The sequence below is a fragment of the Anabrus simplex genome, chromosome 2, assembly GCF_040414725.1.
Source record: "Anabrus simplex isolate iqAnaSimp1 chromosome 2, ASM4041472v1, whole genome shotgun sequence".
NCBI lineage: Eukaryota > Metazoa > Arthropoda > Insecta > Orthoptera > Tettigoniidae > Anabrus > Anabrus simplex.
In genome coordinates, this window is record NC_090266.1 from 220,337,660 (window position 1) to 220,363,113 (window position 25,454).

At 39.3% G+C, this 25,454-nt stretch overlaps 1 protein-coding gene across 2 annotated transcripts in view; it reads right to left on the reverse strand.

Moving 5' to 3' along the window:
* LOC136862758 (protein FAM219A) overlaps positions 1 to 25,454 on the reverse strand; it is an 83,527-nt gene that overhangs the window by 18,491 nt on the left and 39,582 nt on the right. For both annotated transcript variants that reach the window (XM_067138992.2, XM_067138991.2), the window contains exon 4: positions 10,519 to 10,675. In XM_067138992.2, coding sequence (XP_066995093.1) covers positions 10,519 to 10,675 — 157 coding nt within the window. The remainder of the gene's footprint in view (positions 1 to 10,518; positions 10,676 to 25,454) is intronic.

Below are 25,454 nucleotides of genomic sequence, written 5' to 3' on the forward strand. Positions count from 1 at the left end.
GGATTGTAATACTGATCTAATATAATAAAACATTGCTCCGTAAGGTCTAATAAGAGACCTTTGTTCATTGTTTCAATGATGTCCAAATCGTTATTGATGCCATGAAAACCATGTTTATATTCTTGTATATGCTGACCTATTGCTGAAAATCTCCTGTACCTAATAGCATTGACATGCTCGTTGTATCTAATATTGAACGATCTCCCTGTTACAGTCGTTACAGTAAAACCTGTAAATGCCTGATCTATCAAAGGGGTTGGACGCATTGACCAATTTGGAGTTGTGAAAAATATCAAGATTTCTGTTGTTAGTCCTGAAGGAAATTTTAGTATTTCTTTTTTTTAAATATTAGTTACCCGGAAGATGTCAGGGTTGAACGTGACGGTTGCATAAGTTTCTGCCTTAGTTGTTTCTTTTTGTAACTTAGACCTGGGTCGGTGTTTGAACTTGTAAATTATACGTTCTATAAAACTTCGTTTATAACCATTATAGAATGCAATACTTCGTATAGTGCTGAGTTCTTTCTTTAGCTATGTTTTAGATGTAGGTACATTAAAGGCTCGATGTATTAGACTATTATAGGTAGCTCTTTTATGGCTAGGAGGGTGTACGGAATCTTGCTTGATCGTCGTAGCTGTGTGTGTTGGTTTCCTATAAATTTTATATTTAAAAGAAAACGGAAGTCTAGTAATAGTTAAATCTAAAAAATTTAGGGTCTTATTAGTTTCGGATTCTATTGTGAACTTGATATCTGTATCGATATTATTAAGGTGCGTTAGGGTGGTAGGTGCGTCAATAATACGTTGGTCCATGATTATAAAAATAACGTCTACAAATCTAGACCATAGGACTATATTGTTAAATATCTTGTCTTTTTCAATTTTTGTATATTTTAAGAAATCTAAGTATATATTAGCTAGAATGCCTGATGCCGGTGACATTTTTGACATTAAATCCATGTGAACAGTCAGAACTCATTACAGACCATGAATCTCATGTTAGATAGATATTGACGGTTGAACATTTTACAAAATTGTACAAAATTATGTTGACTAGGAGGATATCAACATAATTTTGTACAATTTTGTAAGAACTGCCAGAATTCGCCACAAGCCACAACACTTCATCTTTATTTTTCATTAGGTCCCACAGTGTTTTGACACCTATATCAAAACTCTGATGCTAAATTTTTTACTATTTCACCTTTCTTTAACCGTTCATTTAGATTAATTTTATTTTCAATGGTTGAAACCGCATGTTTTCTCTTTGCTGGAGATTTTGAACTCAACATTTCTCAGCTGTTAGAATGTGAAAGGTAGATGCACACTTTAGCTTTCTTTGCTTTGCACTGATGCGTTAGAAACTACGACATGATGTACCGTATGTTTCTATTAATACCGGAGGCTGAAAATTACTCGCAGCTAGGCTGATTTCCGATTGCCATGGGCTGCAAAATATTTACGGTGAATTATTCCGACAGGGGTGAAAATGTTCAACCTTGACAGAGAACAAGACAAATGTTATGTACCCAGAAATGTTACATGCTAGTTGTAAGTATGATTCAGGAAGTAGAAAAGACCAGTATAGTCACCCCAAAGCAACGTGCACCGTGGACTGGAAGTGGGCACATTACATTATTCGTCAATAATGGAATTAACAAAGTATGTGATTGCTAGCGAGTATAAGTCAGTCTAAAGTCAGTTGCAAGTGAGTGCAAGTCAGTCATGAGTCATTTACGAGTGCGTCAGCAAGAAGAGTGTCAGACGGCTATTCGGAGTGCAGTGTGGCATGTAAGTTGAGTTGTGCACTGCAATGGGGCCTGATCACCTTTGTTCTTTATTTTTCCTTCCATTTACTTTATGTCACACCAACACAGGTAGGTCTTATGGCAACAACGAGATAGGAAAGGGCTAAGAGTGGGAAGGAAGCGACCGTAGCCTTAATTAAGGTACAGCCCCAGCATTTTCCTGGTATAATAATGGGAAACCATGGAAAACCATCTTCAAGGCTGCCAGCAGTGGGGTTTGAATCCACTATCTCCCGAATGCAAGCTGATGACCACGTTTGCAAGTACAAACTGGAGCAGCCAAACTCAAGTGCACTTGTGAATAACTGTAAATAGTACACTCAGAAGCAAGAAAGCGTAACACTACGTATTTTAGACAAAATTTAATATTAGCCCATTTGAAACATGGCAAAAATAAAATATTATGACATTACAGCAATATAGCAATGTATCATAAGTTAACTAGCCCATTTGAAAAATTTCAGCACAATAACTTATAAAGATTGATGCCTGGCAATCATAACAGTCTACTGACACAAATGTGGAAATGTCGAAACCTGGAGCTCTGTACAGTTCCGTATGCACTCCATTTGTCCACATGTTTTCAACACATTTTCACTGCTTCAGTAATGGATATTACCACTTCTAGCCGCAATTACAGCTGTGATTCCACCAGGCATGCTCAGGATGCAATCTGGGATGTTCCCTTGTGCTATGAGCTCCCATTCTGCCTGGAGTGCAGCCCAAAGTTGAGCCAGTGTGACAGGGGAAAGACTCCTAGCACATTTCCCAAACACATCCCAGACGTGCTCTATCGGGTTCAGGTCGGGACTACAAACAGGCTGCACCATGTGCTCAATTCCGACTTCATCCAGGTACCCACATACACAAACGGCAACATGCGGGCGAGCATTGTCATGCACCAGGATAAAGTTCTAGCCAATGACATGTGCAAAAGACATCACGTGATCCACTAAAATCTCCTCAATGTATCGGTGGGCTATCAGACTTCCATTCTTGTCGAACACAACCTCCTTGCATGCACCAGTGGTAATCCCCGCCTATACCACCACAGAACCTCCACTGACCAGTGTCCTCACAGAGAAAGTACAGGGCGAATAACGTTTCCTGGATCTTCTTCATACTCTCTCTCTCTCCCTTCCATCTGATGCTCTCAAATAGAATCTGGATTGATCTGTGAACACCACTAAGCTCCACTGCTCGTCAGTCCAGGTTCGATGGCCATTGGTAAATTGCATCTGAGAGGCACAGTGCTCATGTTCAGGCAGAGGTCCTGAGTGGGACTTCTTGGACTTTAAATCAGCTTCATACAACCTCCTTCTTACTGTCTTTTCACTGATGTTCATGCCCCGTACTTGCTGCAAATGATTTCTGGCCTCCACAGCTGTTGTGTATCGATCACACAGAAGTTGCATTATGAAAAAGCATTCATCGTACTCAGTAGTGTTTCTCCTACGATCAGACGATCATGATGATGTTTGTTGTTTAAAGGGGCCTAACAGCTAGGTCATCGACCCCTAATGGTACAAGATGGAACAAAAGGACATGATAATTAAAATTTTAAAATATATCCACTGACTAGAATTTAAAATAAATAATGATGAAAAATGATTATGAGATTAAAACAATCAGTGGATCTAATTCGTAATGCCTTATTTTCTAATAAAATTATAGAAAATATTGAAGTACAGAGATATATAACATTCAAATTAGAAATTAAAATAACGCATTAAAATACACAAACACGAACTAAAGTAGAGTCAATGGGATAAAAGCATAGTTAACAAAAATACACTAATACAAAGGACATTATTACACACAATAAAAGATACCAATATCCCTCATAAAACGGACGACGAGGTCATGCTCGTCATCTCGTAGGATGAGGTAAATGGCACTCAGGAGTTGTAGACTACAGCGTAGATCGGCCAAATCCATGCACTCCGTAAGGACGTATACCACGGTTAGATGACCATCGCAAAGTACTCACTGTGGGGCGTTCACCCGTCAGTAGGTAGGAGTGTGTTATAGAGGTGGTCATTTCTGCTGTTTTAGGAAAATGCCAACGAACTGTTTGTTTGTTAAAAACAACTGTTTTCCCAAACAGTTTGAATACAACAGGTCATACGTTCATAACGAGACTGTGAAGGACGAGTGAGTCACATGCACAAGGGGGCTGCTGTATAGGAAATGAGATCTTTCACCACCTTTCAATCTAACTTGTTTCGTAATGTCCAGGCAGACAGCACAAGCTGAAGGCTGACGAAATACCTATATGAAGGATACACGGGAAGAACGATAAGATGAGTGAAGACTCCACTGTTAAGCAAAGAATATAGTCTGTAAAGACATTTATTTATCATTAGGCAATCAACTGACATTAGCGATTTGTGATCGCGGCGGTCTGCTCATCGATACAGTTCCACACACCCGGAGTTTTTGTTAACCAGTCTGTTATTAGTGAAGTATCTATAGCAGTATTATTATACAGTGTCTATGTTCATCATATACCATTATAAGATTATTGTTCAACAAGAACTACTGTAAAAATTAGAATTTACAGAATGTTATAGATAAGAGAGATAAATACACACACAAAAAACGAGAGTATTCATAAGATGCACAATATTAGGAAAACACTTAAAAATTAATTATTCATATTTACATTAAGGAACATTAATATTTCGACCTCTTTTTGTGAGAGCTTTGCATTAAATACCAATCCAATTTGGGAAAGTAGGTCTTGAATATGGCACTGATGTGATCACTATGCTACACTGTATTATTCTGTTCACATGGTACCCGTTATGAAAAATACTCAAGCACTAACTCTTCGTATTTACATTGAGGAACATCAACATTTCTACCTTTCTTGATGACAGCCTTGTTCTCCTTTCATTAACAGAGAGTCCAGTTCGGGAGAAAAGTCTTTCACAGGGCACTGAAGTGGCCACTATGTTACACTTTGTTATGAATATTTGTGCTAAATTGGGATACATATGTTGGTGATTTTTCCACCAATCTAAGGGGCAATTAGATTCCCCTGCTTCATTTACACGAGGTAAAATGTCATCTTTCAAATACAAATCCAGTTCCTTGTTGGCTCATGACAGAGGGATGGTTTGAGGACGTTTATCTCCAATATTGTCGTTGAAAATGCTCCAAGCGCTTATTGGACAAGAGGGCTGAAATGCACCAGTTGTAGATGGAAGTGGGGAGGACGGAATGTCAATATTCTGATTCTCGCTGGTCTGGGCGTTTCTCTCTATTAGGTCCACTACTAAATTACGCACCCTCTTTTTGACGTTATCTAGTGCCGCAGGGTCCTGAAAAAAATGGTATTTATAGCGTGGATCTAATAAAGTGCATAAGGCGAAGGTGCTGTTGTGTTTAACGTTCTTGAACCTTTCTCCAAACCCTTTAATAAGGCTAGCAATTACAGCCCTCACTCCTTCTGTGAACTCGGCTGATTGCCCGAGTTTTTCGCAAATACCTTTCAGGCACCTGACGACCACAATCACAGAACTTCCAGTCATAAATGCTTCTCCACTCAGAGAATTAGTCATTTCTTCAAACGGAGCTAGCACATTGCAAAGTAGACGACAAGCCTGCCACTCTTCGCCAGTTATTACGGGCAGATGTTTATCTAGCAGAGCAATAGTGGCCCTGATAGCTTCTTCGAGTTCTAAAAATCGACGCAACATATAAAAAGTTGAATTCCAGCACATCGTGACGTCTTGGGAAAGGCGTTTAGGCACTGTATGTCCACTTGATATCTGGTACTTCAGTAGTTTTTCGCTTGCTAGTGAACTTCTCCTGAAGTAGCTGACAACTTCTTTGATTTTCTCACTGGCGACTTGCATTTCCTGAAGAGAACCCTGGACAATCAAATTTAATTTATGAGCAAAACAGCCGTAGTGTTCCCACTTCAGAATTTCCTCAAACGCGTTTGTTATATTACTAGCGTTATCAGAAATTGAAAAATTCACTTTGTCATGCAGCTTCCAATCGGATAGTATGCACTTAATTTCATTTGCCAACGCATGGCTTCCAGAAAAACTAGAACACTTCAGTAAAACCGTCTTGAAGGAAAACTCTTTCGTAATGTAATGCGCTGTTATGGCAATGTAACTCTCTACAACTAACGATGTCCACAAATCGGTTGTTATGCACACACTCACTGCTTCATTCGTCACTGTCTCTCTTATTAAAGAAAACTGTTGATGATAGAGTGCTGGAATCATCACATTTGAAATAGTATTTCTACCAGGACCGAGCTCGATAGCTGCAGTCGCTTAAGTGCGGCCAGTATCCAGTATTCGGGAGATAGTAGGTTCGAACCCCACTGTCGGCAGCCCTGAAAATGGTTTTCCGTGGTTTCCCATTTTCACACCAGGCAAATGCTGGGGCTGTACCTTAATTAAGGCCACGGCCGCTTCCTTCCCACTCCTAGCCCTTTCCTGTCCCATCGTCGCCATAAGACCTATCTGTGTCGGTGCGACATAAAGCAACTAGCAAACAAAAAAATTTCTACCAGGTAATTCATAGCCAGGGATCCACTTCATAAGTTTAGAAAACCCTCCATCCTCAACAATACTAAAGGGCTGATAATCTAAAATAAATAAATCAAGTAAGTCACGATCAATTAATTTATTTTGGGCAGATGAAACATTTTTAGTGACGTAAGACCTAATTAATCTTTGTCTTTTAGGCGCAACACATGAATCAGCAGTCGAGGCTTCGCTATCAGGCCTGCTAGTGCTAATACTAGGTTCCTCTCTATCCTCTGTAGGCCTACTTGGTCGTTTTTTCCACTGAAGGTATTTCCTTAACACTATGACACGTTAGCTCAGTATATATTGCTATACGTTTTCTTTGCAAATGTCCTTTCAAATTTGTAATAGTTGACTTGTAAGAAATAAGTTGCTTGCAGATAGTGCAAAGTGACTAATCATTGTCACTTTTTGTGAAATAATTCCACACCTCGCTTCATTTTGACACGTTATAAAACAACTCGCCTCGCTCAGCACTTGGCAAACTTAACACCGTTCCGTTTTAAAACTGGTTTGAGAACACCGGTACATCACCCGCCAACAGCCCGCAACCAGCAAAAAGCGAAAACGTTGAAGAACTGTTCGGCTAAAAACTGCTTTTCCAAACAGCTCTTGGCTCACTGCCAACTAAATACGAGACAAACAGTCGATTTGACAGCGAGGGAATGGGAGTGGTTAAGTACCAAGCAATGCCGATTTCAGGCCGAATAGCTCCGAACGCGTGGGTAGGTTCAAGGTTACATGAGTCTACTCACTAGCAAACAATGAAAGACAAACTGTGGACTGTATTCTCCAAACAGTTGGGCGTTTTTCTGTCCATCATTAGTGTGTTACTATGCAATGGCCAATCCGAAGACAACATAATACCACGAAGCCCGAAGCGAAGTCTTCCATACTGTAATGGTTATAGCGTCCGCCATGCCAACTTGCTACAGGCCGAGCTCGTCACCCATCGCCCCACCGCCCTTACGCTCGACCGTGCCAATCGCGAGCAACACTTTAGCGCTGGGCCAGACCTTCTCTCTTCTATCCATGGTCGCGCCGCATGGGATGACGGAAATTACTCTACTATTAATCTGGAGTCTTCCATCTCGCGAGATTCCTGGATCCATCGAACATCCGGACGATTCTAGACGGGCAAGCGCAGGTATATAAGTGAGGAACGAACTGCCAGCAGGAGTGAGAGTTAGTTAGTGAGTGAGTGCGAGATTGAGTTTGCTAGTGTGAATTAGCAAAGAGTGCAATCAGTGATAGCCTGGGCTGCGATGTCAGCCTGACGGAGTATCTGCCTGCTGGAGCCGAGGACTCGCTCCTGTTTCCCTGATGTCGTGTGTGTGAGTCCCTTGAGGCCCGCTGCTGGTGAAGAACCTTGGGCGTTCTGGAGCAGCACGAAGGGAACACTGGGTGCCGACGTGTGCAGACTGCGAACAGGGTTCGACAGGTTGAGTGAACAGCGGAAACTATCCCGACCTGCGAGACTGACGTGTAGGCTGTGGACCGTGACAGTGCTAGCGAGTGTGACTGAGTGGCTGAGTGAGTGTAGTGTAAATAATCGATGACTCTGTGTGAGCGTGTCATTGTAGATGGAACATGAGAAACTGAGGAAGAGAGAGCGTGCGCGAACCATGTAAGTGTGTAACCGTGTACGTGTGTAAGTTGTAAGCTCGGCTATCGTCTGGGTGTGTGTAAATCTGTAATTGTAGTGAATAGTTAATAAATCTTAGAAATAGGATGCTACCAGGTTCTGTACTCATTTATTTACCTATTTACCCCGCCAACACGTTTCAATACCTTCATAGTTCCTTTTATCGGTCTCAGGTTATTTGGGAGAGAGGTGGCCGGCCATTCCATTTCCCAATGGGACATAACCAGATATATCTGCTGAGAGCAAATGTCACTGGCTGGAACCCTGTAAGGCAACGAAGGCAAGGTAACGGCTTCATTGGCAGCCTTATCAGCTAATTCGTTTCCCTCTACAACCATGTGGCTTGGGAGCCACATAAACGCAATTCCGATGCAGGCATCCAAACACCCAGCCAGCAGGTCCCGGATCCGCTGCACCAGAGGTTGCCGAGCTTCACAGATGGCAGAGAGCTCTGCTGTGTACACAGTACAGATTTTCGGTAGAGGAAAAAGAAACCTGTTATTGTCAACAATGAACGCACAGCCTACTCCCACTTCTGCCCTCGAACCATCCGTGAAAACAACTACCGAATCAGGGTACCAGCCAACAACGGACAGGAAGTGTCTCCAATAAATGGAGGGGTCCGTGTTTTCCTTCGAGCCGGTGTGCAAATCTAGAATGATTTCAGGTCGTTGTTATTATCCAAGGAGGTGCCTTACTTGGTCTAATGGGAACAAAAAAGTGGGGTCCACCTATTCAATACAATGCAATGTTATAAAGTGAATTACAGTAAAACCTGCCTTAACGGACACCTCTCACCGGCGGACATCCTTCATTGGCAGATAATTTTCTAGGTCCGTAATTAAATACCATGTTGTGTATGAGTAATTTACCCTTCTTATACGGACACGGACACACCATAGCCACGAGGAACTCCAATTAAACCTCTCCTACCGGACACTTTCTTTTTCAAAAAATACTGTATTTGTGTCCTGTACAGTATGTATTCACTTACTTTTTGCACAGGCGGTACTTCCAAGAATCGCAGACACCGTAACTTTTGGTCCAGGCCGTACACATTCTCGGAAGAAGGCAACACTAAGCTACGCTATCACTTCCGGAAGTTGTGTGATCTGACATACTCGAGAGCACTGGAATTCGTACCTTCACTGTCAGATTACTTTTCATTGACTCATGGGTTTTGATGTGTTCAGTTTTACATTAATAAGTTGGTGTAAACACGGCTCCGAGGAAGTTTTTAACTCTAAAAGAAAAGGTACGCATAATAGACTATCATAAACGTGAGAAGTGTGGTGTGTGTAAACTGTCCAAAGTGTTCAAGACTGGAAAGACACAGACAGCTGAAATTGTCAAAAAGCAAGAGGTACGAGTGAAATAATGGCATTTAAATGGCAACAAACAGTGCATTAAACTGTTTCAAAGTGATAGTGGAGCTCTCATTGACAGGGCAACGCTAGAGTGGTTCGCTAAAATAAGAAGTCAGAATGTCCCGGTGTCAGGACCAATGATACAAGCAAAAGCGTTACAATTCGTGGCAGAATTAGGTATTGGCAAGTGTGTCCCATTTTTGTGGATTGAGACCTGTCATTTTCATAATGCGCTTAAGCTGTTCCTGCAGCGCTTCATGGGGGCTCCACGAGGTCTGATGCCAAAACAAAGTTCATCATACAGGATTTGTCATGGCAATCTGGTATCACTCATCCGACGGACGTGGCCAGTCCATCTAAGCTGATGACCAATGATGGACGATTCTGTGCTCTTGGCATGCGCTTTCTCAAGACCGTACAATCTGGCGCTGGACCATCCCTGCTGCTGCCATTCTGTTTGAAGGGAAATGACGCAGAATTGAAGAGGCCAGGATGGAAACACGAAAACTCCGTGCAGCACAACCACACCCTCCTCCAACAATTCTGTGCAATCTGTGTGGACGCTTATTGCATGCTAGAATTGATCTGTCCAACCCTTGAAAGTACATCCTCAGACATGTGAAATTATTGGAAGAAGTTAGTTACTTGGAAACGAGTTAAAGCCACCGACGATGATATATTTCTCAGAATGCCACATGGAGGATCAATTTCAAACTGTTGGAAAACATCAAGGATGTCTTCAAATTGGATATATTCATTAAATTAAGTATATTCAAATACTTATGGGATTCTGAGCAACTAGTTGGCTAGCACCAGTTGCAACTGAATTAGTGGAGTCCTATGAAACTTTAAAAAATGTACTTACATCTAAAACGTTATTACAAACATGCAGATTCATAATCATATCAAACGAGTTTCACTTGGTAGAAATGTCAAACTCTACGGTAGCTTTTCAAAATAATAATTAAAAGAAAAAGGATGATCAGCCAATACCTCCACAGAAGTGTTCAGCAAATTTTCTGTGGAGATTTATATACTGGTATACTGCACGATAATGTTAGAGGAGTATCACAGGAAGTATCAGAAGAGGAAACTTATGTTCTGCATAAAAACAATGACATGAAGAAAGTTGTAGGTATATTTTACCTTTCATCAGTCTCCCAGTCAACCAAGGGCTGCTGCTCACGTGGACTACTGGATACACTTTTATTTGGAATTGGAAGTCTTTGGATAGGAATAAGGCTAGAGTTCTTCTTATACTCCTGAATTCTTTGAATCTTTTTAGCTTGCTCTATCCTTTGTTCTGAAAAGCAAATCATATATAAATTAAACACTTTTACAGGTGAGATAATAATAATAATAATAATAATAATTTGTTTAAATATTTCTTCTTTCTTCAACTGACATCCACAGTTAGAGGTGCTTGTATGCCAGAACTTTTCCCTGAAAAAGATTACTGAACATGCCACTAAATCTACTGACTGGAGCCTCTCACACTTAACCTGCAGTTGATAGTGTGGTGAGTGCATCACCACCGTTTCAAATATATTAAGAATCAAAATGCATTGGACTAGAAACCTGAACGCCCAAGTACCTTCCCTTTACACGTTCATGTTATGAAGCAATAAACACACACTGTTGACACCATGTATGAAACAATTGCCTACAGATCGTTACATTCCAAGTTGTGTCCCACAGGAGGATGCAGAGTTCATTTGCGATCAAATGTTATATTGCTGGCAAGCTCTGCTCTTTGTTACAGATGATTAATTAGTTGGTTTACTGGACAAGAATATAAATGATCATGTAGGTGTTTTCAGGATTCATCAGATGATTCAATTTAAATCCTGACCATTGTATATTGGACATGACAACAGGAGTACTTGGATAATCCATGCTCCTCCAAGAAATAGGTGGCTGAATAAAAAGAAACTTGACTCGCGCTGTTATGGTTACTTTCTCATGGATATTCAGTATTGGGGTAATCTGTCTTGTGACTTGTATCTACATGAGATATCATTTGGATCTGGCAAGGTGACTTCTCATTGTCAATAAAGTAAACGAAGTTTTAACGACAATCATACAAGTTAAGCAACATTGAATCAATACAATTAGCCAGATCTCAAAAGTTTTTTATTTTTTAAATAATTTTAAAGGATGCTCACCAGATAAGTTTTGTCAATAAAATGTTAGACTTAGATAGATTTTAGACAAATATGTTTTAACTTAAAGACATAATTTTATTGTTATATGACTTGTAAAATATTATAAGAATTGTCAATCAGGTTTATAGGCATAATCTTAATCCAAAAGAATTGTTTCATGATCTTATATAACCTTAAGTAAATAATAATTGGCTGATGATGCTCACGAAAAAGGAGCGAAACATGTACCATATCAACATCTTAATAAATATGTAAGTTTATATTACGTTTTTATTGTATTGAATAGGTGGTAATTAACAAAATTATAAGAATTTGTATCACTTATAAGATGTACGAATTATATTTTTCAGTGTGCTTAGAGCAAAACCGTAAACCTGTAAAAGAATGGTGTTACAGGGATGATTTTTAATACCCAGTTCAACTTATCATTTGCAAAGCAAAAAAGTGATAGTTGTTCATTCTGCGATAAAATGAAGATCAGTCTTATGAGTGATGACACTGATGAAAAAAGGAAAAATGAACTCAGTGATGAGTGGGAATTGCACAAAAGATGGGCAGAAAAGGCACGTGCTCGGTTGCGAAGTGACACCAAGCTAACAAAGGAGGGCAACATTCACACAATAACATTTGACATGCAGCAGACCCTCCCCCTTCCCTTAATAACAAGTAGCATTTATTTTTACAAAAGGAAGTTTTGGGTTACATAACTGTGAGGATGAGAAAGGGTACATGTACTTGTGGGGTGAAGATACGGCACAAAGGGGCCCAACAGAAGTAGTCTCATGTATTCTGTATTACCTGAGGAACGTCAGCACAACAGCAAATCATTTAATAGCCTATTCAGACACTTGTGGTGGTCAGAATAGGAATCAGTATATTGCATCTTTATCAGCCACATTAGTTCATTATTCCCAATTTAAAATTATTGATCATACGAACCTAGAACCTGGCCATTAATATTTGCCTAATGACAGAGATTTTAGTACCATCGAAACTTCAAAACGTAAGGCAAAATCACTGATTTCGGTAGAAGATTATGTGACCTTAGTTAATGAATGCAGGAGAAATAAGCCCTTTAGTGTGAAGAAAATGGAACAGAAAGAATTTGTGAACATTAAGGAGCTCTCAAAAAACTTTGTGATTTGTAAGGAAACAGTAGATGGGGAGAAGGTTCAGTGGCTCAAAATTAGGTGGTTTCGTTTCCAGTCTAATGAACCTCTTAAGATTAAGTTCAGGTACACCCTCAATGAAATGGAAGAATGGAAAATCCTTGATATTCACCTTCTCGTAAGCGCAGGTCATCTGTAAAGGTAACAACTTCAGTACCTTCACCATTGGAACTGAGTCCCGCTTACACAGCACCCATTAAGCTGACATAAGCTAAATATGATGATTTAATTGCCATGCTTCCATTCGTTCCACCAGTTAATCATAAGTTTTTTAAGAATTTGCAATATTGTGATGTAACTGCGGCAAAATGAAGTACCTTAAAGTGCCATGTGGAGTTGGCCCACTGGCGTATTGTTAAAATTCATCCTTTCTGTTTAGAGCCAAAGTGGGCCAAATCCACTCCAGTGGAAAATGATGGTATTCATTTACTTTTTATTTGTATTAAAAAGCCAGATAATCTTTGTATTTTGTTTTGTAGTGATTAATGGATCTATTAACTATAACATGCAAATGTTGTAGTCTCTGTAAACTGTGTCTGTGAATTATAGCAGTGACTAAACTTTAACCTTAATTTTCTCCATTTAAAAAAAAGGCACTTGGCCCACTATGGTTCTCAGCCCTTCAATCAATAACATGTCCGGCTCCATGGCTAAATGGTTAGCATGCTGGCCAGGTTCGATTCCCAGCAGGGTCGGGAATTTTAACCATAACTGGTTAATACCCCTGGCACGGGGACTAGGTGTGTGTGTGTCGTCTTCATCATCATTTCATCCTCATCACGACACGCAGGTCGCCTACGGGAGTGAAATCAAAAGACCTGCACCTGGCCAGCCTAAGTCCTCGGGCACATCCCGGCACTAAAAGCCATACGCCACTTCATTTCGTTAATAATGCAACTACGCATGACCTAGATTTTAAGATTATTATTATTATTCTGTGCAGTATGCATATAAAACAGTACATTGCAGTACAGTATATTAAGACTACGATTTTCTTAAAAGAAAAAGTGTTGGACATATGTGCAAAGAGACATCAATTTGCTTGCAAGCTGTCTTGTGTGTTGTGAACTTGTTGGATGTATTTTAAATGTATTCTGTATTTTGCTATGGGTTTCCCCTTGTTCCCCCCGCATGGCTTCAGAGAAATCGAGAATGTTCTCACTCTGAAGTGCCACGCCTTGGATCGAGGTCCCCCTCTCTTCGCTTCACGGCCCTTCCCCTTCCTCCTCGCCCCTCTGGGGGAGTTGCGTCAGACTTGACCTTGGCCACGGCTTGTGGTGTTTACTCTGGCTGGTGCGAATTGCCTGCTGGCACTTGAGCTGTGAGCTCCCTTGTCAGGATCTTTTTCCCTGGCCTTTCGTCCCTGGTCACAAAGCGTGAAGGTAAGCGAGTAGGACTTTGATTCTTTTCTTAGAATGTCAACGTATGGGATAGGTCTGAGGTATTAGAAAATGCCTTTTATTAACATGTATTCATTGTAAACTTGTAAGGTTTTAGCTCCTCTTTGAGATCTCTAAGGGTATAGACCCGCAGGTGTTTAGAAATAGCTTGCATTATTTCGTAATGTTGTTTTCCCCTTCAGGGAAGTGCCTGTACTATGGGCGATCTGAAACCTCCGTATGTAGAGGAATAAGCCACTGCTAAGTCTTGCAAGTGTTTGAAGTTTGTATCTAGTGTTGTATGTTAATGGTGCTGTAAATTATTTGGGGGCATTTCATAACATGCCTTTGAGAAATGATGTTGAAATACAGAGCTATTAACTAACTCGGTGCAAACTCTGGTTTCCCTTTGGTATTAAATTTGTTTAAGTGTTCTCCGCTTATTTTGGAGAGTGTTTTAATTTAAATTATAATGTTTATTGTGGTCAGATAGCCTGGTTATGCTCTAGGTGTTCGGAGTAAGAAACTTTTCTCTCACTTGTTGTAAACTGAACGGTATCTGTTTATGAGGGCTGATTCCCTCGTTGTTTTAAAGTGGTTATAATATATTTTCAGTCCTTTGTATTACTCAAGATATGCATGATTTAATTATGATAACTTCAAATCTTGTGAAAACGAAGGAAGGCAACTTGTTCTATTTGTAAAATAAAGTTTTGGGCATATTTCAATTTAAGGTGCCTTATTATCCAGCCCCTAGGCCTACCGCTTCTTATAACACTGCTATTGGATGAATATTTCTGGAACAGGGACGTAGACAGTGTTGGTGACGATGATGATGATAGGAATGACAACAACGATGTCAGTATGAACAGAGATAAATATTAGAAAAAGTTTATAGGTATCAATGATGTTAACTTATTATTTCATTGTTTAAGTGAAAAAGTCATGTTATCAATTAGTAACTCTCATGTTGCATAAAGTGGTACAATTTCTACATTTCAAATCTATGGAGTTGCTCATAATTATGGAAGAATGTTAATGCATGTAATGATAAACTTATATTTACATAATAATAAGATTTGAAACATATTTGGGATTCTTTCTCTGTTCTCTCTGCACTACTGGGACCCACGCATTATTCTAGTGTTAACAGTAAGTCATGTACAAAATCTTATAACTAATGGTGTCAAAAATTAACAGTTATTGGAAAGGGGGCATAATGGCACTTTTCTGGTATGGTCAAGGAGTGAAATAATGCTGGGGAATGGATTGATTGTAGGTAGGACCACCGTGAACAATATAGCGTACCCGTGCAGACAACATTCACTCATAAAAGGATCCCAATGAAGGTGTCGACTGCTGTGCTTCCAGATGTTTAGCAAATGGCACATTAAGAAAATTCACCAATCCAACATGAGACACACATAGCAGCAGACCATCATTCTGCTTTTATCAAGGGATGGAAATGGAAAGAGGGATCCATGTTATCCCATTTCAGGACATTCCAGTGAAAAGCCATGATGCCAATCCAATGGATTTCTGTGATTCAAACTCTTGAAACGACCCTCCCTGGACTTTTTTTTTTTTTTTGCTAGTGGCTTTACGTCACACCGACACAGATAGGTCTTATGGCGACGATGGGATAGGAAAGGACTAGGAGTTGGAAGGAAGCGGCCATGGCCTTAATTAAGGTACAGCCCCAGCATTTGCCTGGTGTGAAAATGGGAAACCACAGAAAACCATCTTCAGGGCTGCCGACAGTGGGATTCGAACCCACTATCTCCCGGATGCAAGCTCACAGCCTCTAACCGCACGGCCAACACGCCCGGTCCCTGGACATTGGAAACCCTATTGTGAAGGATGGGATAGGATTCCTATACCTGTTCACCAATGCAGCTAACTACAAAGGGAACTATAATGTAGGACGATAGTCCATAATGCTGGTGGTACCAGAGCACACAACTGATAGTGGCAGCATAGCATTTCATGAGATAAGAACATTTATAATATCCTTAGGGTGTATTACTACCGATCTTTCGCATACCAGAACACCACCCAACCGCTCCAGATAAAAGGAAGAATGTTCTGAAGGACTGTAATACAATATGAAAATGAATGTTGCAAGAGAACCTGGTACTAGTGAGGTAAAATTCTCTTCGTGTAGTACAGATTTCATATTCACCAATCAAGATTTCAATCCAAAACCTCATGGTAAGTTCTACATGCAACTATCCAATACTGTAGTAAGTTAGTAGCGTATCTCCTTTACTCAAGGCTGAGAAATTGAATCTCAGTAGAATCAGTTGGAATTAAAGATTACTGCATACTAACTCTGTGGATGCAGTAAAATTATGTTGCATGTAGTGTACCACAAAGACAGCCACAATAACATAACATTAATTGAATATGAGCACAGTTTACTGCTGTCGGTGACTCTCGGGCATGCAGTGTACAGAGAATTTATGACTCTATTGATGGTAATTTGTGTCCGACTCGTTGGCTGAATGGTCAGCGTACTGGTCTTCGGTTCAGAGGGTCCTGGGTTCGATTCCCGGCCGGGTCGGGGATTTTAATCGCTTCTGATTAATTCTTCTGGCTCGGGGACTGGGTGTATATGTCCGTCCCAACACTCTCCTCATCATATTCAGACAACATACTACACTACCAACCACCACAGAAACATGCAATAGTGTTTACATCCCTCCATAGAGGGTTGGCGTCAGGAAGGGCATCCGGCCGTAAAAACAGGGCCAAATCCACATGTGCGACGCAGTTCGCACCCGCGACCCCACATGTGTGGGAAAAAGCGACAGGAAAAGAAGATTGATGGTAATTTGTCTGTCGAATGGAGATGTTTAGCCTTGAGTAGACTCCTTGGTGTTATTCGATAGGAGTAGGCTATGTGCTGACAATTGGTTTCACAGTCTCCCTACCTCATAGCCATCACCACCACCCACCCACATTCAGACATGCAGGTCACCCGCGGGTGTCAAATAGGAAGACATGCACCAGGTGAACTGAACATATCTTTGGACACTCCTGGGATTAAAAGCCAAGTGATAAATAAATAATAACTATACCTAAAGATTATCATAACATGTGTGTTAGAAGAAAAGACAAAAATTAATTCATGCCTTGAAGTGGCCGATTGAAGATATTCAAAATTAGTATAGGTAGTGAATCAGCTGGACCAACTATACCTTGAATATACTGCTATGCATACAGCAAGGAATTAGATGCTTCGTAAGTTTTTTTTTGCTAGTGGCTTTATGTCGCACCGACACAGATAGGTTTTATGGCAACAATGGGATAGGAAAGGCCTAGGAGTTGGAAGTAAGCAGCCGTGGCCTTAATTAAGGTACAGTCCCAGCATTTGCCTGGTGTGAAAATGGGAAACCACAGAAAACCATCTTCAGGGCCGCCGACAGTGGGATTCAAAACCACTATCTCCCTGATGCAAGCTCACAGCCGAGCACTCCTAACCGCATGGCCAACTACCCGGATATCTTACACAAGATCTTACAGCAATTTTGTGTACAAAAATTGATATGGGCTTCCCTGAACAAATAGGAGGCAGTGATTGAGGCTTTTCTTAAAAACACACACACATATATAGTAGATATATATATATTCATTATAAACTGTTATGCCTTTCAGTATTCAGTCTGCAAGCCTCTGTGTATTAACACCTCCACAAATTACATATAATTTTACAAAGTTTATTCCACCTACTCAATACAGTACAATAATTGGAATATCTATAAATACATTACAATATGTTAACAAGGGACTAGTTTCGACCCTAAGTGGGTCATCAGCCTAAAATAAGATACACTTTGATTTGCCAAAGTCCCAAGACAAAATTACATTGTGGAATAAAAATCAGAAGAGTGAATTGTGTATGTGGTGCGGTAATATACATATAAAATGGAGTGGATGAAATGTTGATAGATAAAATTATGTTGTATTGATCAATGAAAAATAAAAAGTTTTCAGGTTTACATATGTTGCAATTAGACTGTAAGAACAGTATCACAATGATTTTCTACACTGATGATTAAAATTGCACGTTAAAAGTATAAAATGCCAGTCTGAATACAAAGTCCAGATGCTTCTACTGAATTCTATGTTTCAAGTGCATCTTCAGGTAGAAAGTTGAATGTTTGCGTGTTGAACATTGGTCTTGCTTAAGGTCCAATATTTCTGATACAGAAAATAAATGTAGGCAAAACCATGCAACTACTTATGATATCATGGATTATTCCTGTGATATGAGGATTCCCAATTGAAGTTGGAACCAACAGAAGCTTGCACGCAATGTGAACGACTTGACCGGTAGTGTGCAACTAAAGTAATGGAATGTGTTCAGACTGGCATTTTATACTTTTAACGTGCAATTTTAATCATCAATGTAGAAAATCGTTGTGATACTACTCTTACTGTCTAATTGCAACATATGTAAACGTGAAAACTTTTTATTTTTCACTGATCAGTACAACATAATTTTATCTATCAACATTTCATCCACTCCACCATTTTATATGTATATTACCGCACCACATACACAGTTCACTCGTCTGATTTTTATTCCACAATGTAATTTTATCTTAGGACTTTGGCAAATCAAAGTGTATCTATTTTAGGCCGATGATGACCCACTTAGGGTTGAAACTAGTCTCTTGATAACATATTGTAATGTATTTATAGACATTGCAATTATTGTACTGTACTGAGTAGATGGAATAAACATTGTAAAATTATATGTAATCTTAATTCAATACGGAACCAATTATGAAATTCATAACCTTGAACCACCACAAATCCTCTATATGCAACTAGCGTTGTGGCCTCATTTAATACCACACCTCTTATAACTAAAATGAAACCAAAGTGTAACTATCGCCACCTCGGTTTTCCTCTACTTCTCTTACCTACCATGGCCGAGTTCATTATTGTACTAGGTAACCTATTCCCCATTTTATTCGCAAGATCCCACCAATCGGAGCCAGTTTATGCATACAGCTTCAGCTATCAAGTTAATTCCTAACTTAACCTTCATTCCCTCATTTCAAGCATGCCCCAGCAGCTGTTCCCATCTGATTGTACCAGCAAACCGACAATTCTTTCTCACTATATTCATGCTGTTACTTCAAACATAATAAGATAATTTGAGTCCACCCAGCTTTCAATGCCATACAGAAATGTCGGCCTGAAAGTGGACCAATGTAAAGACTGTTTCTTTTTTTTTCTTTTTGCTAGTGGTTTTACGTCGCACCGACACAGATAGGTCTTATGGCAACAATGGGATAGGAAAGGCCTAGGAGTTGGAAGGAAGTGGCCGCATCCTTAATTAAGGTACAACCCCAGCATTTGCCTGGTGTGAAAATGGGAAAACACGGAAAAACATCTTCAGGGCTGCCGACAATGGGATTCGAACCCACTATCTCCCAGACGCAAGCTCACAGCCACGCACCTCTAACCGCACGGCCAACTCGCCCGGTAAAGACAGTTTCATCCTAGTGCACACTTCTTTCTTACAAAATAGCGTTGATTACAACTGAGTCCACTGCACTAGCTTTGCTGCATTTATCAAATCACGGTCCAAATGGTATCATTTAACGTTATACATATATCTGAAGCTAACGCCAAAGTATGAATCTGGGAGCGTCAGAAGTCCATGTCCCTGGGTGTGTCAACCACGGAGCGCACTGCGAATTTTTTCTTACTTGTGTAAACTCCAGCGAGAACAGGATGGATTTGTTATTCAGTTGTGTAGACCCTGTAGAAAGCTTGGGCACATCAAGCAGAGAGAGAGAAAGGAGACAGCGAGAGTGAGACACAGATAGTTGATTTTACTGGGTGCAGCCCTTAGTGCCAACAAGACGCAGCCAAATCTGAGTATTCCAGGTTTGGAAACATGCTAAATCAAGGTCACATTTCTGCTTAAGAACAGTTTTCTGCAAAGATGAGATGATGATTAATCCGGCCTACATTTATGAAGTGTCATTAGTCCCTTAGATGTAATAAATGTGCCTGCTGAATGATTCTCCATGTTATTTCAAATAGCCGTTAGAAGGACGACAGCAATGGACAAAGAGCTGTTGTATACTGTATCGGGGATGTACCGCCGCTAGCTTGGGTCCCTTCTATTTGTATCGGTTCCAAAAGACTAAGCCAATTAGTATAAGTGTTAGGTAAAGTCCTATTAGGGGTTAGATAAGCCCACCTGAGCAAGTTGTAGAACACATTGAGGATATGAAGTTGTAGAATAGAAGTTAAAGAACAGTTTTAAATTGGATCTCTATGGACCATCTCAAATATGAAGCAATGCTCAAATGTTGCAAAAATGTTTGTTGATTTAAAACTGTTCTTCAACTTCTATTCTACAACTTCATATCCTCAATGTGTTCTACAACTTCACCATATGCCTCTGACTTTCGTCTTTTATCTTCAAGATTATGATTAACTTCGGATCTCTCGACCAACCTTCGACTTTTATTCTCTCTTCTTTGAATATATATGATTTTTCGCCATCGTCTAATTGTAACCGCCAGACATTCAACTTTATTTTCATAGCAATCTTACTACTTGTTGTATAACAGTCTGTTGTTTTATCCATTGTACTTATTATAGCAGCCTCCTAATGTTAATTTTATTAATACTTCCACCACTGTAACTCACCACATTGTATATTTTTAAACCATCATTGTTATTTTTAATGTTATTTTACTTCAAATCTCTTCAAGATTTTTAAAATTCATTTCATCATTGCATGTTAATTAAACGCTTATTTTCAATCTAAGGTTAAGACAATGGTTGATGATGCCTTCATACAAGGCAAAACATGTACCACTATTAGTTAACAAATCTATGTAAATCATCCAAGACTAGACTTTGTATTGATTAGGTGGTCTATTTAATAAATAACTTACTGTTATTATTCCAATCAGGCCATATCAGTCAATCATCTAGACTGCCGCCCTTGTAACTTCCGAAAGGCTGCTACCCCCTTTCGATGAACCATTCGTCAGTCTGGTCTCTCGACAGATACCCATCCGATTCGGTTGCACCTGCGGCTCGGCTATCTGCTTCATTGGGACGCATAAGCCTACACACCGCGGCAAGGTCACACGGTAATCATAGTGCATGTATTCCAGATCATAGTGCGGGAAGAGATGCATTTACACCGATGAGATAGAGAAAGGGTCTTTTTCTTATGTAGCGGCAGACTAAGTCACCACTGCAAGTGATAAATATCATTATTGATCCGTACTGAAGATACTATATGTAGGATGCTAAATAGTTTATTATGTCACCTATTCAATACATTAGAAATTTTAAACATTTAGAAATTTATCATTATTTCCATATGAGACATGTTTCACCCTTCTTTGAGGGCATCATCAATTTAATTACAAATCAGGTACCTGATTTATACCTTGAGGTAGTAGTGTGACTGACGATGCCCTCTAAGAAGGGCAAAACATGTCTCATATGGAAATAATGATAAATTCCTAAATGTTTAACATTTCTAATGTATTGAATAGGTGACATAACAAACAATTTAGCATCCTACACATAGACTAAGTCACCACCGCACGAGGGATGCGAACCTGGATAGGTTAGTTACGAGGCCAAGAAAAGCCATAGAGTGTGTGTACTGGCAAAATGAGTTATACTTGTGAGAACAGGCCGGCCGATAAAGAGCCTAAATGAGAATAACTGTGGGCCGTGAATTAAAGTGTAGCCAATGTGGCGTATCTGAGATACGATGTCTGGTCTGTGAGCTGGTAGCCAGGGAGATTTAATTTGAAGGCCTGTGGGCTGTAAAGGATGTTGAACCAGTGACATGTCACCCAGGTAGAGGCGCCTGAGAGAGAGCGTGACTCATGAATGGGCCCATAGTATGCACGAATACCGTTATCCCCAGGGAAAGTTTGGAATGCTAAGTCTGTCCGCCCAACAGAGTTTTGTCTTCATTTCCTCTGCTCAGCTGATCAAATGTTATTGCAAACCTGTTACCCACATTACGATGCTTTGTTGAGGCTTTAACAAATTTATAAATTCCCTTACTTTATCACGTTCTCATTCATGACAATGTATTTTAGAACCCGTTAGATCTATTTTCAACCCCTATTTTCTGCACGCACCATGCATCTCTCCGCTGAGCTAGGCCGTGATTGGGCAGGGGGTACAGTACAGTATAATATACCATCCAGAGAGACTACATATCCTAAATACTTGAAATGATCCACACATTCCAGTTTTGTATTCCTGACCTAACATTTAATCCTCTTAGGTTTCTTCCATTCTAATTTCAGTTTAGTCTTGGAAATATTCATTTTCATATCAAACTTGCTGAACATTTTTTGCAATCTCGATGATATTAGATTATAAGCTTTCAGCACAGTCTGCCTATCATAAGTATATATCAAACTGTTTACAACATTTTGCACACATTCCTTCCTGCTATTTTATATCTTTCAGTTAAAGATCCATGTAGACTATGAACAAAAACGGCCTTGTCAAACCCTATAACTACCTTGAATCAAGAACTCACTCTACCATAAATCCCCACTGCAGCCTGACTGGCTTTCATTGCCTGGAGTAACCTGCCCCCCAATCCCGTAATCCCCCAGTATGTCTAACATCTTTTCTCTTAGTACTCTACCATATGTCTTCCCTAGATCTACAGAACATAACATTGTATTCCTCTTGTAACATTTTTCAACCACAGCATGTGGCAAAACAAACAGCACTGAAATCTACAGTGAGAACTATAAGTTTTGCATTTATTTGGAAGCACGTGGAAGTACTGAAAGTCAATACTTCCTTTGTTTTTTCCAATCTGCTAATTTGTCGCACCAACACAGATAGGCCTTATGGCGATGATGAGATAGGGAAGGGCTACGAGTGGAAAAGAAGCGACTGTGGCCTTAATTAAGGTACAGCTCCAGCATTTGACTGGTGTGAAAATGGGATACCACGGAAAACCATCCTCAGGGCTGCCAACGCTGGTATTCAAACTCACTATCTCCCGAATGCAAGCTCACAGCTACACAACCCTAACAACACAGCTAACTCACTCCGTAAAAAAAAGGACATTTGCATCATTTTCTTTCTAACTAATGGATCTTCTGAAAATTACATTTTTATGTATTTAATCTCACATTCAACAACACTACACTGACTCACTGTTGTTAATTTAAGTGTGCTCGATCTCTTAGGCTGCCTCTGACTGCCGCTAGAGAGCATTACTGCTGTAAATGTACAAAATCTAACCCGCCAACACCAGCTATATATAAAAATAAAAGAACATGTCCTGGCTAACTGATTCATCATCGCCGAGCCAAAACTACTGGAAATAAAGAAATGAAATTTTGAGGATACATTAATTATATTACAAAATAGGTGCTCACTCAGGGAGGATTTTTGGATAATCCTTCGCTAAAGGGGTGAAAAGGGGGGCGAATTTTTAAAATAAGTGTATCTATAGGCTATCTCAAAACTTTAAAAGTTTACAGATGTAAAAGTTGAAATTTAGAATCTCTTTTAAATATAAACACATATTTTTTTTGTTTTTGGAAAATCCCACTAGGAGGGGTGAAAAAGGGGGGTTGAATGCCTTTAATGAGGATACTTATATCTCAGAAATTGAATATATTACAGACCTGAAAATTGGTATTTGGAATCTCCTTTAAAAATAAACACGTACTATTTTTGTTTTTGGAAAATCCAATAAATGGGGGTTAAACAGGAGTGACAAATGGGGTGAATTTTTAGAAAGACTATATCTCAGAAACGTAAAATGTTACAGGCGTAAAAATTGGTATTTGGAATCTCCTGTAAAAGTAAAGAAACGTGATTTGTTTTCGGAAAATCCACTTAAGGGGAGCTAAATAGGGGGTGAAATTTTAAAATGAGCATGTCTACAGTATATCTCAAAAACTTAACATGTTACAGAAGTGATAAAAGAAATTTCTTATCTCTATTAAAAATAAAGAAACGTATTTTTGTTTTCAGAAAAACCACTTGGGTGGGGGGTAAAAACGACTGAAAATGAGGTTGAATTCTCTTTATTACGATACTGATATCTCAAAAACTGAAGATGTTACAGGCGTGAAATTTGGTATTTGGAATCTCTTTTAAAAATAAAGAAATATGTATTTTTTGTTTTCGGAAATCCACTTAAGGGGGAGGGGGGAATGAAAAATTATTTGAATGATTTGTATGAAGATACTATTATCTTAAAAACGAATGATGATGTAAACATGAACATTGGTATTTGGAATATGCTTTAAAAGTAAAGAAACATGTATTCCTTTGATTTCGGAAAATCCAACGAAGGGGGGGGGGGGGGAGGGGAGAAAGAAATGAAAAATTAATTGAATTAATTGTATGACGATACTTACATCTAATAAGACGTAAAAACTGGTATTTTGAATCTCCTGTAAAAGTAAAGAAACATAGGTGATTTGTTTTCGGAAACTCCATTTAAGGGGAACTATAAAGGGGGTGAAATTTTAAAATCAGCATGTCTACCGTAAGCTATATCTCAAAAGCTTAACATATTACAAAAGTGAAAAATAGTATTTTTATATCTATTAAAAATGTTTAAAACCAGGTTTTTTGTTTTTAGAAAAACCACTTGGGTGCGGGGTAAAAATGACTGAAAATGGGCTTGAATTCCTTTTATTAGGATACTGATATCTCAAAAACTGAAGATGTTACAGACGTGAAATTTGGTATTTGGAATCTCCTTTAAAAAGAAAGAAATACGTATTTTTTGTTTTCGGAAATCCACTTGAAGAGGGGGGGAGAGGAGAATCGAAAAATTAGTTGAATTATTTGTATGAAGACACTATTATCTCAAAAATGAAAAATGTTGCAAACGTGAAAATTGGTATTTGGAATCTGCTTTAAAAGTAAAGAAACACGTACTCCTTTGATTTCGGAAAATCCAATGAAGGGGTGGGGTGAAAGAATTGAAAAATTAATTGTATGAGAATAGTTACATCTATTAAAAACTAAAGTTGTTACAGATGTGAAAAATTGGTATTTGGATTTCCTTTAAAAACAAAGGAAAAACGCACTTTGGGGAGAAATCATCTAAGGGGCAGGGGTGAAAAGGAGTTAAATTCCTTTTATGAGGACACATATCTCAAAACTGAAGATGTTAAAGTCATGATAATTGGTATTTAGAAGATTCTTTACTAATAAACAAGTATTTTTCTGGAAAATTCACTTAAGCAGGGGAGTGTGAAAGGAAGTGAAAAAAGTGTGAATTCTTTTTATGGGGATACTTACATCTCAAAACTGAAGGTAACAGACATAAACATTGGTATTTGGAATCCATTTAAACATAAAGA